The sequence below is a fragment of the Chlorocebus sabaeus genome, chromosome 8, assembly GCF_047675955.1.
Source record: "Chlorocebus sabaeus isolate Y175 chromosome 8, mChlSab1.0.hap1, whole genome shotgun sequence".
NCBI classification, from domain to species: Eukaryota; Metazoa; Chordata; class Mammalia; order Primates; family Cercopithecidae; genus Chlorocebus; species Chlorocebus sabaeus.
In genome coordinates, this window is record NC_132911.1 from 127,112,830 (window position 1) to 127,126,757 (window position 13,928).

Genomic DNA, 13,928 nt, shown 5'->3' on the forward strand with positions numbered 1-13,928 from the left:
GCACCTGGCCCTATCTTGAAATTTTTTTTTTTTTTTTTTTTTTTGAGACGGAGTCTCACTCTGTCGCCCAGGCTGAAGCACAGTGGCCGGATCTCAGCTCACTGCAAACTCCGCCTCCTGGGTTCACGCCATTCTCCTGCCTCAGCCTCCTGAGTAGCTGGGACTACAGGCGCCCGCCACCTCGCCCGGCTAGTTTTTTGTATTTTTTTAGTAGAGACGGAGTTTCACCGGGTTAGCCAGGATGGTCTCGATCTCCTGACCTCATGATCTGCCCGTCTCGGCCTCCCAAAGTGCTGGGATTACAGGCTTGAGCCACCGCGCCCGGCCTATCTTGATATTTTTAAAGCCAAACCTTTCTAAAATTATCAAACTATCTTTTGCTGGCATTAAATTCCTTCTACTTTGTCATATAATGACTTCATTTTTTCTAGAATTGTATTAGAATCTACAGGTATGCCTTTCCTATAGCAATCTTGCATCCGGATAAAAGCTGCATTTTCAATATCAGACAAAAGGTATTTCACAAAAAGTACAAAGTTTTTGCATCTGCTAGTGTAGCTCCAACAACAGCTTCATAAATTTCCTTCTTTTCTTTCTTTATTTTTTGAGACAGTCTTGCTCTGTTGCCCAGGCTGGAAGGCAGTGGCATGATCTCAGCTCACTGCAACCTCTGCCCCACCAGGTTCAAGCAATTCTCTTGCCTTAGTCCCCCGAGGAGCTGAGATTACAGGAGGAGCTGGGATTACAACAGGTGCGCGCGACCATGCCCAGCTAGTTGTTGTATTTTTAGTAGAGACGGGGTTTCGCCATGTTGGTCAGGCTGGTCTTGAGCTCCTGACCTCAGGCGATCTGCCCACCTTGACCTCCCAAAGTGCTGGGATTACACGTGTGAGCCACTGTGCCCAGTATTCTTTTCTTTCTTTTGAGACAAGGGTCTCACTTCGTTAGCCAGGCTGCAGTGCAGTGATGCAATCTGGCTCACTGCAAACTCCACCTCCTGGGTTCAAGTGATTCTTGTGCCTCAGCCTCCCCAGTAGATGGGATTACAGGCACTCTCTACCACACCTGGCTAATTTTTTAAATTTGTAGTAGAGACGGGGTTTCACCATGTTGATCAGGCTTGTCTCAAATTCTTGACCTCAAGTGATCCACCCGCCTCAGCCTCCCAAAGTGCTGGGTTTACAGGCGTGAGCCACCACGCCTGGCTCTTTATTATTATTATTATTATTATTGTTTTCAATGGTCCTTACACTGGATTCATTTGTCTTGAAAGGGCAGGATACTACAGCTGCAGACCTCAATCTATGGCACGTATCAAGCAATTCGACTTTATCTTAGAAGGTTATGACTTTCTCTGCTTCTTGGGAGCACTTCCAGCATTACTAGTGGCACCTCCTATGTGTCCTATGGTGTTACTCAAGGTTTTTTGTACTATGCTAAACACAATAAAAAATAAAAAATACTTTAGAACTGCAAATCACTTTCTACTGCAATAAGCAATTTACTGGAGAGGTCAACTGCTCACCGCATCACACATCGTTTTAAGCAGATATTCACGAAACTTGAGCTCACCACAACAGCAACAGGAGGTGGCTCCGAAATTACGGTAGTATAGTTATGTACTACAGGTAATTTTATGCAGTTGTGATTTATTTATTTCTTATTTTTTTGAGACGGAGTCTCACTCTGTTGCTCAGGCAGGAGTGCAGTGGCGCGATCTCGGCTCACTGCAAGCTCCGCCTCCTGGGTTCACGCCATTCTCCTGCCTCAGCTTCCCAAGTAGCTGGGACTACAGGCGCCCGCCACCATGCCCGGCTAATTTTTTGGATTTTTAGTAGAGACGGGGTTTCACTGTGTTAGCCAGGATGGTCTTGATCTCCTGACCTCATGATCTGCCTGCCTTGGCCTCCCAAAGTGCTGGGATTACAGGTGTAAGCCACTGCCCCCGACCTAGTTGTCATTTAATACTGAATCTTTATATTTGTTTACATTTCTCTTGACTGCAAATGGTGCTATGTATGATCTGTGTTTGTGTGTTAAGTTTTGATAAATCTTAACTTTTTAAAATAGACTTGTGTATATTTTATAGTGGTGATAAAATAGACTACTGTCTATACGTATTGTATGCATCTGTGACATACCTAATTTTTTCACTATTTCTAGGCTATGCAATTCAATCTGCAAGTTTTTTCAAACTGTTGCAAAGTCCAAAAAAATTTCCAAGATATTTATTGAGAAAAATACACACATATGTGGATCTGTGCACCTCAAACTCATTATTCAAGGGTCAATTGTACTCAGAACATAAACATGAAATGAATATCCAAACAGAAGAAACTCACATAATCGGCACCCAGATTGAGAAACAGAATATATACTAACATTCCAAATCACCTTTATTCTAATTCTAGTCATAAAATCCTAAAAGGTAAACAATAACCTGATTTATAACAGCATGGATTAGTTTTGCCCATTTTTGACTTCATACATAAAAATTTTAAATATATATTTTAAAATTTATGTCACATGTGAATATATCTAGGATTCACTCAACATTGGGAGGTTCATCTATGCTGTTGTATGTAGTTGACGTTTAAGGATTCTCATTGTATAATAATTCATATCTTTCCATTCTACTGGTAATGGGCATTTGAGCTACTCCCAGTGTTGAACCATGACTTTTAATGGCAAAACTGCAACCACTTTTGTACCAACCTAATATTATGAATATTGCTTCTTTGAATATTCTTGTACATGTTTTTTGGTGGATACAAAATATGTAATCCTGTTGGGTAATCTATCAAACGATTGTTTTAAGGGAGCCAATTTCTGTGTCATTAATTTCCACACATATATATTCTTGCTTAAAGTTGATTTGACTGTCAGCATTCTGGTACTGAAGGCCTCTTGCTAATTTTCTTCTCTTATCTTTCCTTTCCTAGCTGCCTCCTCCCATTTCTTCAAAAGAAGGGTTTACTCTTTCTCTATCTCAAATTAATTACCTGATGATGGACAAACTTGCAATAGAAGGTTCTAACCCCAGCAAACACCGCTAACCCTAACCTTAACACGCACACAGAGATCTAAAAAGGTAGTGAGGAATGGCCAGGCGCAGTGGCTCACGCCTGTAATCCAAGCACTTTGGGAGGCTGAGGCAGGCAGATCATGAGATCAGGAGATCGAGACCATCCTGGCTAACACGGTGAAAACCCATCTTAAAAAAAAAAAAATTAGCCAGGCTTGGTGGCAGGCACCTATAGTCGCAGCTACTTGGGAGGCTGAGGCAGGAGAATGGCATGAACCTGGGACGCAGCGGTTGCAGTGAGCCGAGATTGTGCCACTGCACTCCAGCCTAAGTGACAGAGCGAGACTCTGTCTCAAAAATAAAAAAAAAAAAAGTAGTGAGGAATTACAGTGCCAAAATCTGGGAAAACAAATGAATAACAGAGGCTAAGAAGCTGAGCAGAGTCTGACAATGGGGCTTAAAGAACAAAAATTGGAATTAAAAGTCTGCCAAGGAAGGCAGGCCTCAGAAAACCCTACAGGCTTTGAATTGGTAATCTCTGGAGTTACCTTTTAAGAATAACAGGGGAGTAGGAAATAGACCAGAATTTACAGACATCAGTTTCAAATCCAGTCAGTCCACAATTAGACTTTTGGGTTGCAAGTGGTACATTATAAACTTGGATTTATTTCAAGAATGCAAAGTTGTCTTAATAGTAAGAAAATCAATGTAATTTACTGCTTTAACACAAATAAAGGAAAATAAAGGAGAAAGTGAATGGCATTAGTAAAGAATAAAGTTATAATTTCATAAACGAAAACTACTCGAGTACTTACCAGGAGTGCTGTAAGCCATGGGAGTACTTGGCGTCTTTAGCTTTTCATTCTGCTCTGGGTCTGATCTCTTGTCACCAGCAAGAGTGGAATTTTGCTTTGGCATCACATGGTAGTAAGACGGGGCATATTTGGAGGAGCTACAACCTTATAAATAGATATGTGGGATGTCAAAAGGATTTCCAGATTTCAAAATTACATGAAGGATTAACTAAAAGTACAAAATACATCTGAAGCATCCTTTTCAGATGCTTCTGAAATTCATATATTCTGAAATTCATTCATAATATTAGGTTGGTACAAATCAACCAAATCACTTTCCTACCTCTTTTCCTTCTAGATTCCTGAATTTCTTCACAGAGCTGCTCAAAGTCTTCATCAAGTTCTTCTTTAATTATGGCATAGGCAGTATCTCTTAAAGCACAGGCTCTATGCCTAATAAGACGATCTATGAAGTGAATAAAAATTATAATTTTTAATTTCCCCCTTTCAATAATATAACAAAAATAAACTCAGCATATTTGTCTAAGATAGTAGTAGCTCTTACAATTCCTTTTTGTCCTATTCTGTTTCTGGTGCTAATCTAATGTTCTGGACATCTGATTCAATATGGCAGACTAAACCCAAACAATTTTACTCTCTGTCCTGTTTAGATCCCTTTGAAATATCAGAAAAATAAATAAATAAATCAATAGCAAGAAATCAAATAACAAAAATGAAAAGAGAAGGCTATCAGTGTCATTAGTGAATAAGGAATGTGAAAGAATTTTGCAAGAGGTATATAGAGGTTGTTATTGTATTGACAAAGAAACTAGACAAAGACAATGAAAAAACAACCCTCCACAGGAAACACTGGGAAAATCCTAAGCTCAGAGTATGAATACTACAAACTGGAATATGATTTGAGGCAGAAGACGGAATAAGTGAATGCAGGATTGCTTGAGCCACATCAATACTCCTCAAAGGACAAGAGTCTGCAAAATTCACTCCCAGGTTATACAGTATATTACACGCAGAATGTTGAAGTGGGCTTTCTAAAATGGCATTTGGGCCTGAAGAAAGTCAGGGCAAGGTCTAAGTAGTGATTCCTGAACCCAGCAGCATCAGTGTCACAGGGAAACTCATTGGAAATGCAAATTCTCAGGGTCCACACCTACAGAATCAGAAACCCTAGAGATGGGGTCCAGTGATCTGTATTTTATGAAGTCCTTTAGGAGACTGTGATGTCCACTAACATTTGACACCACTAGCCTGAAGTAATTTTAGACTGCCACAATAGACAGGAAGGGAGCAGCAGCAGCAGCAGCATGACTGCAATGCAACAGTGAAAGCCCTCTGCCTCCAGGGTACCTCGTTCCTTCTTCCTACATACAATGGAGTGTTCTCATCTTGTTAGTCTGTTTCCCACTGGTTAACTCCAGAACTCTGAACTACAGGGATATGCCTAGGGAAGGTGAGCTACAGGACTGGGAGGGAAAGAATAGTAAGCTTTTCAATTGTTGAAAACATTTTCAGTAGTTTCCTATACTAATCAATCTATCGAACAAGAACCACCAATTTAAAAACAGAAAGCCAATGTACTGGAGGGGAAATTAATACAGAAAACAACTATTTTTAAAATATATTTTTTTATCCACTGGTGAGAGTTAAAGAACTCTGCATCCGTAAGAACAGGAAGCGATCAAAAAATTAAATAAGCACCCAAGAAGAACATTTCTTGGAAATGGACAAGCTGCAGAACAAACACATAATTAAAAATCCTTTATACATTTTCTTTTTAAAAATTTGTAAAAATTTATGGGGTGCAAGTGTAATTCTGTTACAGGCACAGACTACACATGAAGTCAGGGCTTTGGGGTATCCACCACCCAAATAACATACATTGCACCCATTAAATTTTATATTAATAGAGGGGATAGGTGAGAGCAGAAGGGGTATATGCATAGAAAAAGGCCTGAAAAGATATCCTCAAACAGTGTCTGCCTTTGGAGAAAGGAAATGGGGGACCGGATTTTTTTAAATATTACTATTAGTAAGTCCTATATTATATTGCTTTTGTAATAAAAAGTATAATGGTCTTAACTAATAGAATATTTTAAAAACCATTTCATTACAGAGTGCCTACTTTTCCACTTTGAGGAAAAGCACTGATATACAAAATATACAAGCCATTTTGTGTCTCATTAGAGGATCTATCATGTAATTGTTAATAAACAGGGATCTGGGAATGAAAGAAACCTGCATTCAAATTCTCACTCTGCCCCTTCCTGGAAGTGTGACCTTGAGCAATGTTTTTAACCTTTCTAAACTTCATTTTTACCATTTGTAACATGGGGATAAGGTTGTTGTAAGGATTAAATAGTATTTTGATTATGTTTATAATATAGCACCTGACATAAAAATCAACCCTAAGTGTTAGCTGCCCCCCAACTCCACCCCCTGAAAAAAAATTCACTAATGCTCACCTCCAGGATCTCTATCTGGATTGTATTCTAAGGCATTACTACAGATTAGATCAATATCTCTCAAATAGTCTTTCACAGTCAGATACTTGTGTAGATCAATTTTACTGATTACAGATGAAAGGTCCATTGGTTGCTTTATTACAGTGACATAATCAGGAACCTAAAATTCAAGCAAATGATCAAATCACAAAATTAACTCTAAACATAACATGTGAGTCAAGTTTCTCTGCTAGGCAATATAGGAGACAGAGAATAAATACGTAAGAGATTATGATAATATATTTAACATAAAACCTTTGACTTGTTTTTGTTTTGTATTTGTTTCTTATCTTTGGGCAGCTGTATTCTCCAGTAATTGTTTCTTATCCTTGGGCAGCTGTATTCTCCAGTAACAGCCTATATTCTTTCCTCATCCAATTGCCACCCATCCTTCACGGCAACTTAAGACCTGGCTCTCCAGGTCTCTTCCAACTGTGCAGGTCATAATAATATCATGCCTGTTATCCCCAGCACTTTGGGAGGCTGAGACAGGAAGATTGCTTGAGGCCAAGAGTTTGAGACTAGGCTGGGCAACATAGCAAGACCCTATCTCTACAAGGTTGCAGTGAAAGATGATTGTGTCACTGCACTCCAGCCTGGGCAACAGAGTGAGGCCCCAACCCTTACTACAAAAACAAAACAAAACAAAAAAACAAAAAAAAAACCAAAAACAAAAAAACACACAACAAAAAAAAGGGCCGGGAATGGTGGCTCATGCCTGTCATCCCAGCACTTTCAGAAGCCGAGGCAGGTGGATCACGTGAGGTCAGGAGTTTGAGACCAGCCTCGCCAACATGGAGAAACCCTGTCTCTACTAAAAATACAAAAATTAGCTGGGCGTGGTGGCACACGCCTGTAGTCCCAGCTACTTGGGAGGCTGAGGCAGGAGAATTGCTTGAACCTGGTAGGTGGAGGCTGCAATGAGCCGAGATCGCGCCATTGCACTCTGGCCTGGGCAACAGGAGCAAAACTGTGTCTCAAAAAAATAACAAACAAAATAAGACATTCTCAATTACTTCTGGAATGTTTAGGTTGGGGAGACAAAGTTAATTGTCTGCAGGAAAGGAAAATGTGTTACCCTGCTCTTAAAGTCTCCATGTGCTTAGGACACTAATCTGGTACATGTTTCCAAATAGATAAAACTAGTTGAGTGTAGGCAGAATCGCATAAACTCTTCAAATATCCTTTGATTGTGAAGCATTATAGCCTAGAATACACTTGATCCAAAGATTAAATTAATACCTCATCAGGGTCAACAGGCTTAGTAAACACTCGGAATCGTTTGTCAATAGCAAGCCTATGCGTAACATTTCTTAAGAAAATCCTCAGTTCTCTAAATGTATCTTCTTCTTGTTCTTCTAGTCGTTTCACTTCTTCTGCTGTCAGCGATCTTGGCTCAGGTGGTGGTGCTACTGGGAGTACCTCCAAAGCCTGCAAAACTTCACATGAATGGAAGAGTTTAGTTATTGCTCTTCCATAACACTGAGGGTTAACAAGTGATTTAGTGAAAACAGAGTCAGGATTTGAGGGATTATCTTCCTTACATATGCAAGGAATCCAAAGATTTGGAATATAAAAGTACTACCATAATCTCTAACCCTACATCCCCTCTAGAAATCATTAGCAACTTATAATTTGGAATGCTAATTCCTACAAGTCATTACCTCTGTTCCATTTTAAGATAATTTAAGAGGCGGCCAGGCACAGTGGCTCACACCTGTAATCCCATCACTTTGGGAGCCTGAGGTGGGAGGATCACGAGGTCAGGAGATCGAGACCATCCTGGCTAACACGGTGAAACCCCGTCTCTATTAAAAATACAAAAAATTAGCCGGGCATCGCGGCATGTGCCTGTAGTCCCAGCTACTCAGGAGGTTGAGGCCGGAGAATGGCATGAACCCGGGGGGCAGAGCTTGCAGCAAGCCAAGATCGTGCCACTGCACTCCAGCCTGGGTGACAGAGAGGGACTCCGTCTCAAAAACAAACAAACAAACAACCAGATAATTTAAGAGGTTATTAAACTTTGAAATTGCATTATTTCCAGGACAAAAATATTCTAACTATAAAAAAGCCTTCTTTACTAGTTTTGAACTAATGAAAATGTATAATATGTTTCAAATATAACAAAAGGTTATTTTGTTTAAATAGATATCCAATGAGTACTCAGGATAAAAAAAGGATTATTAGAGTCCTGCCACAATGAACTGACAAACTACTAAGGGAGTAAGAGGCATAATTATATAATCGTAATGCCATATTAGTAGTATTTTAAAAGTATGATGGGTCATAAAGGCAGAAGTAATTCATTTTGCCCATATAAGTTAGGAAAGGCTTCATAATAAAGAATAAATGAGGTATACTAAAAGGACAAGTATTTAGCCAGGCATGGTGGCATGAGCCTGTAGTCCTAGCTACTTGGGAGGCTGAGGTGGGAGGATGCTTGAGCCCAGGAAATTGAGGCTGCAATGAGCCTCGATCATGACACTTCACTCCAGTGGGTGACACAGACCCTGTCTCAAAAAATAAAAATAAAAGAATAAGTAGTTCTTTAGACAGAGATGAGGGATAGAGATAGAAGCTTTACTAACAAGAGAGCAAGAATTAATAGTGAAAAGGTACAATTATGTTACATATGGTTTAAAAGATAGTGTTTTATAAGAAAAAATGTGGCGGTGGAGGGCTAAGCAGAACACAAGTGCTCAAAATGAGCTTAGAAAGATAGATTGGGGGAGCCGGGTGTGGTGGCTCACGCCTGTAATCCCAGTACTTTGGGAGGCTGAGGCGGGTGGATCACGAGATCAGGAGATTGGGACCACGGTGAAACCCTGTCTCTACTAAAAATACAAAAATTAAGCCGGGCATGGTGGTGGGCGCCTGTAGTCCCAGGTACTCAGGAGGCTGAGGCAGGAGAATGGCGCGAACTCAGGAGGCGGAGCTTGCAGTGAGCCGAGATGGCGCCACTGCACTCCAGCCTGGGCAACAGAGCAAGACTCCATCTCAAAAAAAAAAAAAAAAAAAAAAAGAAAGATTGGGGCTATACTATGAAATACCTTGTGTACCTTAAGAACTTCAGTCTATTTTAATGGGAAGCATAGAGAGTTTTAAGCAGCAGATGCATCAACCTCATGACTGAGGTTTTGAGCTTGTGTTATCAGACATATGTCAATGCCATTAACTATTTCATTCCCATTTTCTCAAAATTATTAAATATTAACTTTGATATAGAAACTAACCTGCTTTCTTTTTTGATATAGGAGGCTTAGCAGCTTGTTTTAGAATTAAATCTTCAAAAAATTTTGTCCGTTCTTCTTTACCCGGTAACTGGACATTAAAAATCTCTCCATAATCACGGATAAATAATTCTTGCACCTTAAAAAAGAAAACAAATGCAATATATATCATATATACAGATGATCCCCAACTTAACAATGGTTCAATTTACAATTTTTAGACTTTTCAACAGCATGAAAGTGATATGTATTCAGTATGCCCCTCCACTTACAATTGGGTTATGTCCAAAAAACCCATCATATGTCAAGGAGCATCTGTACAGTATATACACAGATACATGCAGTGTATATACACACATGCATATGAAATGCATGTGTTGGCCGGGCGCGGTGGCTCAAGCCTGTAATCCCAGCACTATGGGAGGCCGAGAGGGGCGGATCACGAGGTCAGGAGATCGAGACCATCTTGGCTAACACGGTGAAACCCTGTCTCTACTAAAAAATACAAAAAACTAGCCGGGTGAGGTGGCGGGCGCCTGTAGTCCCAGTTACTCGGGAGGCTGAGGCAAGAGAATGGCGTAAACCTGGGAGGCGGAGCTTGCAGTGAGCTGAGATCCGGCCACTGCACTCCAGCCTGGGCGACAGAGCAAGACTCCATCTCAAAAAAAAAAAAAAAAAAAAAAAAAAAAAAGAAATGCATGTGTCAGTCATTTAATACAATAGCAGGTTATTATACACATATTTTTAATGACAAGCTAAATTGTATATTTTTTAAACAAGTCTTTAAAGAATGTTAGATTTATGTATAAACCATGTTTATAAGAGATTAAGGAACTAAAAATCATGAGAACTCAAGAATCCAAACTACAATTAATAAAGGAACTAGATATTTTACTTTTTTCATTTTCTTTTTTTTTAAAGAGACAAGGTCTCGTTCTGTCACTCAGGCTGATTGTAGTGGTACAATTGTAGCTCACTGCAACCTCAAACTGGGCTCAAGCAGTCCTCTTGTCACAGCTTCCTGAGTAGCTGACACTATAAGCACGCACCGCCACACTCAGCTAATTTTTAAACTTTTTGTAGAGATAGGGTCTCCTTGTGTTGCCCAGGCTGATCCCAAATTCCTAGGCGTAAGTGATCCTCCTGCCCTGGCCTCCCAAAGTGCTAGGATTACACGCATATGCCACCGTGCCTGGCCCTGATACTTAAAAGTTCTGCTGAGATCAATTAATTAATTTCCCAACCCCAAATGAGATGAGATATAAGAAAGAGCAGTTGTTCAAAAAGAAAAAGCAAGCAAACAAAGAAAAACCAAAATATAAAGGCCAGAAGTTAAGTGTGGGCTACAAGAGAGATATTGGAAACTCAGTGGACTGCTGGTAAGAATGTAAAATAGTATAGCTGCTGTGGAAAACAATTTGGTGGTTTCTCAAAGTTTAAACACAGAATTAGTATACGATGTGGCAATTCCCCTTCCAGGTATACCAAAGAAAACTGAAAACAAAAACTCAAACGAGTATTTGTACTCCAGTAATCATAGGAGCTTTATTCAGAAACGTCAGGAGGTGAAGATGACCCAAATGTCTGTCACCAGATGAAGGGATACAAAATGTGGTATATACATACAATGGAAAAGTATTCACCCTAAAAAGGAATAAAATTTGGACACAAGATACAACATGGATGAACCGTGAAAACATTACACTAAACAAGACACAAAAGACAAATACATATTCAAATTATGAGGTATCTAGAATAAATAATTCACAGAGACAAATTATAACAGAAGTTACCAAGGGCTGTGGGGAGACAGAAATGGGGAATTCCGTTAATAGGTACAGAGTTTCTGCTTGGGATAACAAGAAAGATCTGGATAGTGGTGATGGTTGCCCAACACTGTAAATGTACTTAATGCGACTATACTACGTGCTTAAAAAAATTGTTAAAATGATAAGTCCTTTTTTTTTTTTTGAGACAGGGTCTCACTCTGTCACCTAGGCTGGAGTGCAGTGGTGTAATCTCGACTCACTGCAGACTCCACCTCCCAGATTCAAGCGGTTCTCCCACTTCAGCCTCTCGAGTAGCTGCGACTATAGGCGCACACCACCACGCACATCTAATTTTTGTATTTTTTGGTCGAGATTGGGTTTCACCAGGTTGGCCAGGCTGGTCTTGAACTCCTGATCTCAAGTGATCGGCCCACCTCAGGCTCCCAGTTTTGTCATGTATATTTTACATGTGTAAGCTAAAAAGTAGACTAGAAGATACTAGAAGCTGGGAAAGGTGACGAAAAGAAGGAAATAGGGAAAGATTTGTTAAAGGATACAAAATTCCAGTCAGGAGGAGTAAGTTCTTTTTTTTTTTTTGGAGACAGAGTCTTGCTCTGTCACCCAGGCTGGAGTGCAGTGGTGCAATCTTGGCGGCTCACTGCACCCTCTGCCTCCTGGGTTCAAACAATTCTCCTGCCTCAGCCTCCTGAGTAGCTGGGATTACAGATGCTTGCCATCATGCCTGGCAATTTTTTTTTTTTTTTTGGTATTTTTAGTAGAGACAGGGTTTCACTATGTTGGTCAGGTTGGTCTCAAATTCTTGACCTCAGGTGATCCGCCTGCTGTGGTCTCCGAAAGTGCTGGGATTACAAGTGTGAGCACTGTAAGATGACTATAGTTAATAAGATTACATAGTTCTAGGATGGGTGTGGTGGCTCATGCCTGTAATCTCAAGACTTTGGGAGGCCGAGTCAGGCGGATCTGAGGTCGGGAGTTTGAGATCAGCCTGAGCAACATGGAGAAACCCCTTCTCTACTAAAAATACAAAAATAAACCAAGCATGGTGATGTGTGCCTGTAATTCCAGCTACTCAGGAGGCTGAGGCAGGAGAATCACTCGAACCTGGGAGGTGGAAGTTGTAGTGGGCTAAGATCGTGCCGCTGCACTCCAGCCTGGGTGACAGAGTGAGACTCTGTCTCAAAAAATAAAATAAAAATTATTCCAGTCAGGGGTTTATAAGCATAGTTTTGTAGACATCACATATTTAAAAATATCTATTTGTTCTCTCATGCAAATGCTAACTTGGTTGGACAGAAAATTATAGGTCAAAATTATTTTACTTCAGAACACTGAAAATATTGCTCCACTGTCTCCTTAGCGGTCATTGTTGCCAATGAGAAAATAGAAGCAATTTGACTTTCCTTCCTTTCTAGTATGCTTTTTCTTTTGGAACATTTTTGGATTTTTCTCTGTACCTTTGGCATTATTTTAGTGATGTTATTTCTCATACTTGGAACACATGGGGCTTTTAAATCTTAAGAAGACTCATAGTATTCTTTAACTGTACAAAATGTTCTACTGTGTGAATATTTTCTCCCTAAACTTCTTGTTTTTATCTCCCATAAATCCCATGAGACCTTAATCTATCTCCTCCATTTGTTTTAATTTTTTCCTCATACTTTTCAAGTCTTTGCACTTTTGTATCACATACTTAAGAATTACTGACTGGTCTTACGATCTTCCACTTTGCTAATTTGCCCTTCATCTGGGTCTGCTCCCTTCTCAGCCTATAAAAAAACTTTATTTCCTTTTTACAGGGGTTGTTTCATTTATAATGTCTCCAATCGGTTCTTTGTCACAGTTTGTGTTGGTGATACATGGATATTATTCATGAGGTTGTCCTTCCTCAAATGTTTATTTATAACTATGTGTTTGCCTTTTAAATCTGTTTGCCCACAGGTGCTATTTCTGTTTACTCTAGCTTCTCCCTCCAGTGACTATGAAAGCTAGTCTATACTGGAAGCAGAAATGTGCCTACAATTTGTCTTGTGGGCACAGGGGCTCCCCATTTCTCCTGATATCAGCAGCCATATATAAGGCTCTGTTATATTAGTCCTGGGGCACAACCACATTGCCCTAGCTGAGGACAAACAACTCTGCTGACTGCTGCTTGGTATAGGGACTAGAAGTGAAGAAAGTCAATTACCCCAGGGTTGTCCAAAGGCTGTTTTTGTTTTGTTTTGTTGTGAGACAGGGTCTTGCTCTGTTGCCCAGGCTGAAGTGCAGTGGCATGATCTTGGCTCACTGCAACTTCTGCCTCCCGGGTTCAAGCGATTCTCATACCTCAGCTTCCCAAGTAGCTGGGACTACAGGTGTGCGCCACTAAGCCTGGCTAATTTTCATATTTTTAGTAGAGATGGGGTTTCTCCATGTTAGCCAGGCTGGTCTCAAACTCCTGACCTCAAGTGATCTGCCCACCTCGGCCTCCCAAAGTGCTGGGATTAGAGGTGTGAGCCACCACGCCCAGCTCAAAGGTTCTTTCAACTCCTTCATAGAACCGATCCTCAGCTAGAAATCACTCTTGCCTT

At 40.3% G+C, this 13,928-nt stretch overlaps 1 protein-coding gene across 1 annotated transcript in view; it reads right to left on the minus strand.

Annotated features, from left to right (window-relative positions):
- ATAD2 (ATPase family AAA domain containing 2) overlaps nucleotides 1-13,928 on the minus strand; it is an 82,310-nt gene that overhangs the window by 10,896 nt on the left and 57,486 nt on the right. Inside the window, exons 20-24 of the mRNA XM_038000172.2 lie at nucleotides 9,575-9,710; nucleotides 7,584-7,780; nucleotides 6,303-6,462; nucleotides 4,163-4,285; nucleotides 3,841-3,984 (exon numbers count right to left, since the gene is read on the minus strand). Coding sequence (XP_037856100.2) covers nucleotides 3,841-3,984; nucleotides 4,163-4,285; nucleotides 6,303-6,462; nucleotides 7,584-7,780; nucleotides 9,575-9,710 — 760 coding nt within the window. The remainder of the gene's footprint in view (nucleotides 1-3,840; nucleotides 3,985-4,162; nucleotides 4,286-6,302; nucleotides 6,463-7,583; nucleotides 7,781-9,574; nucleotides 9,711-13,928) is intronic.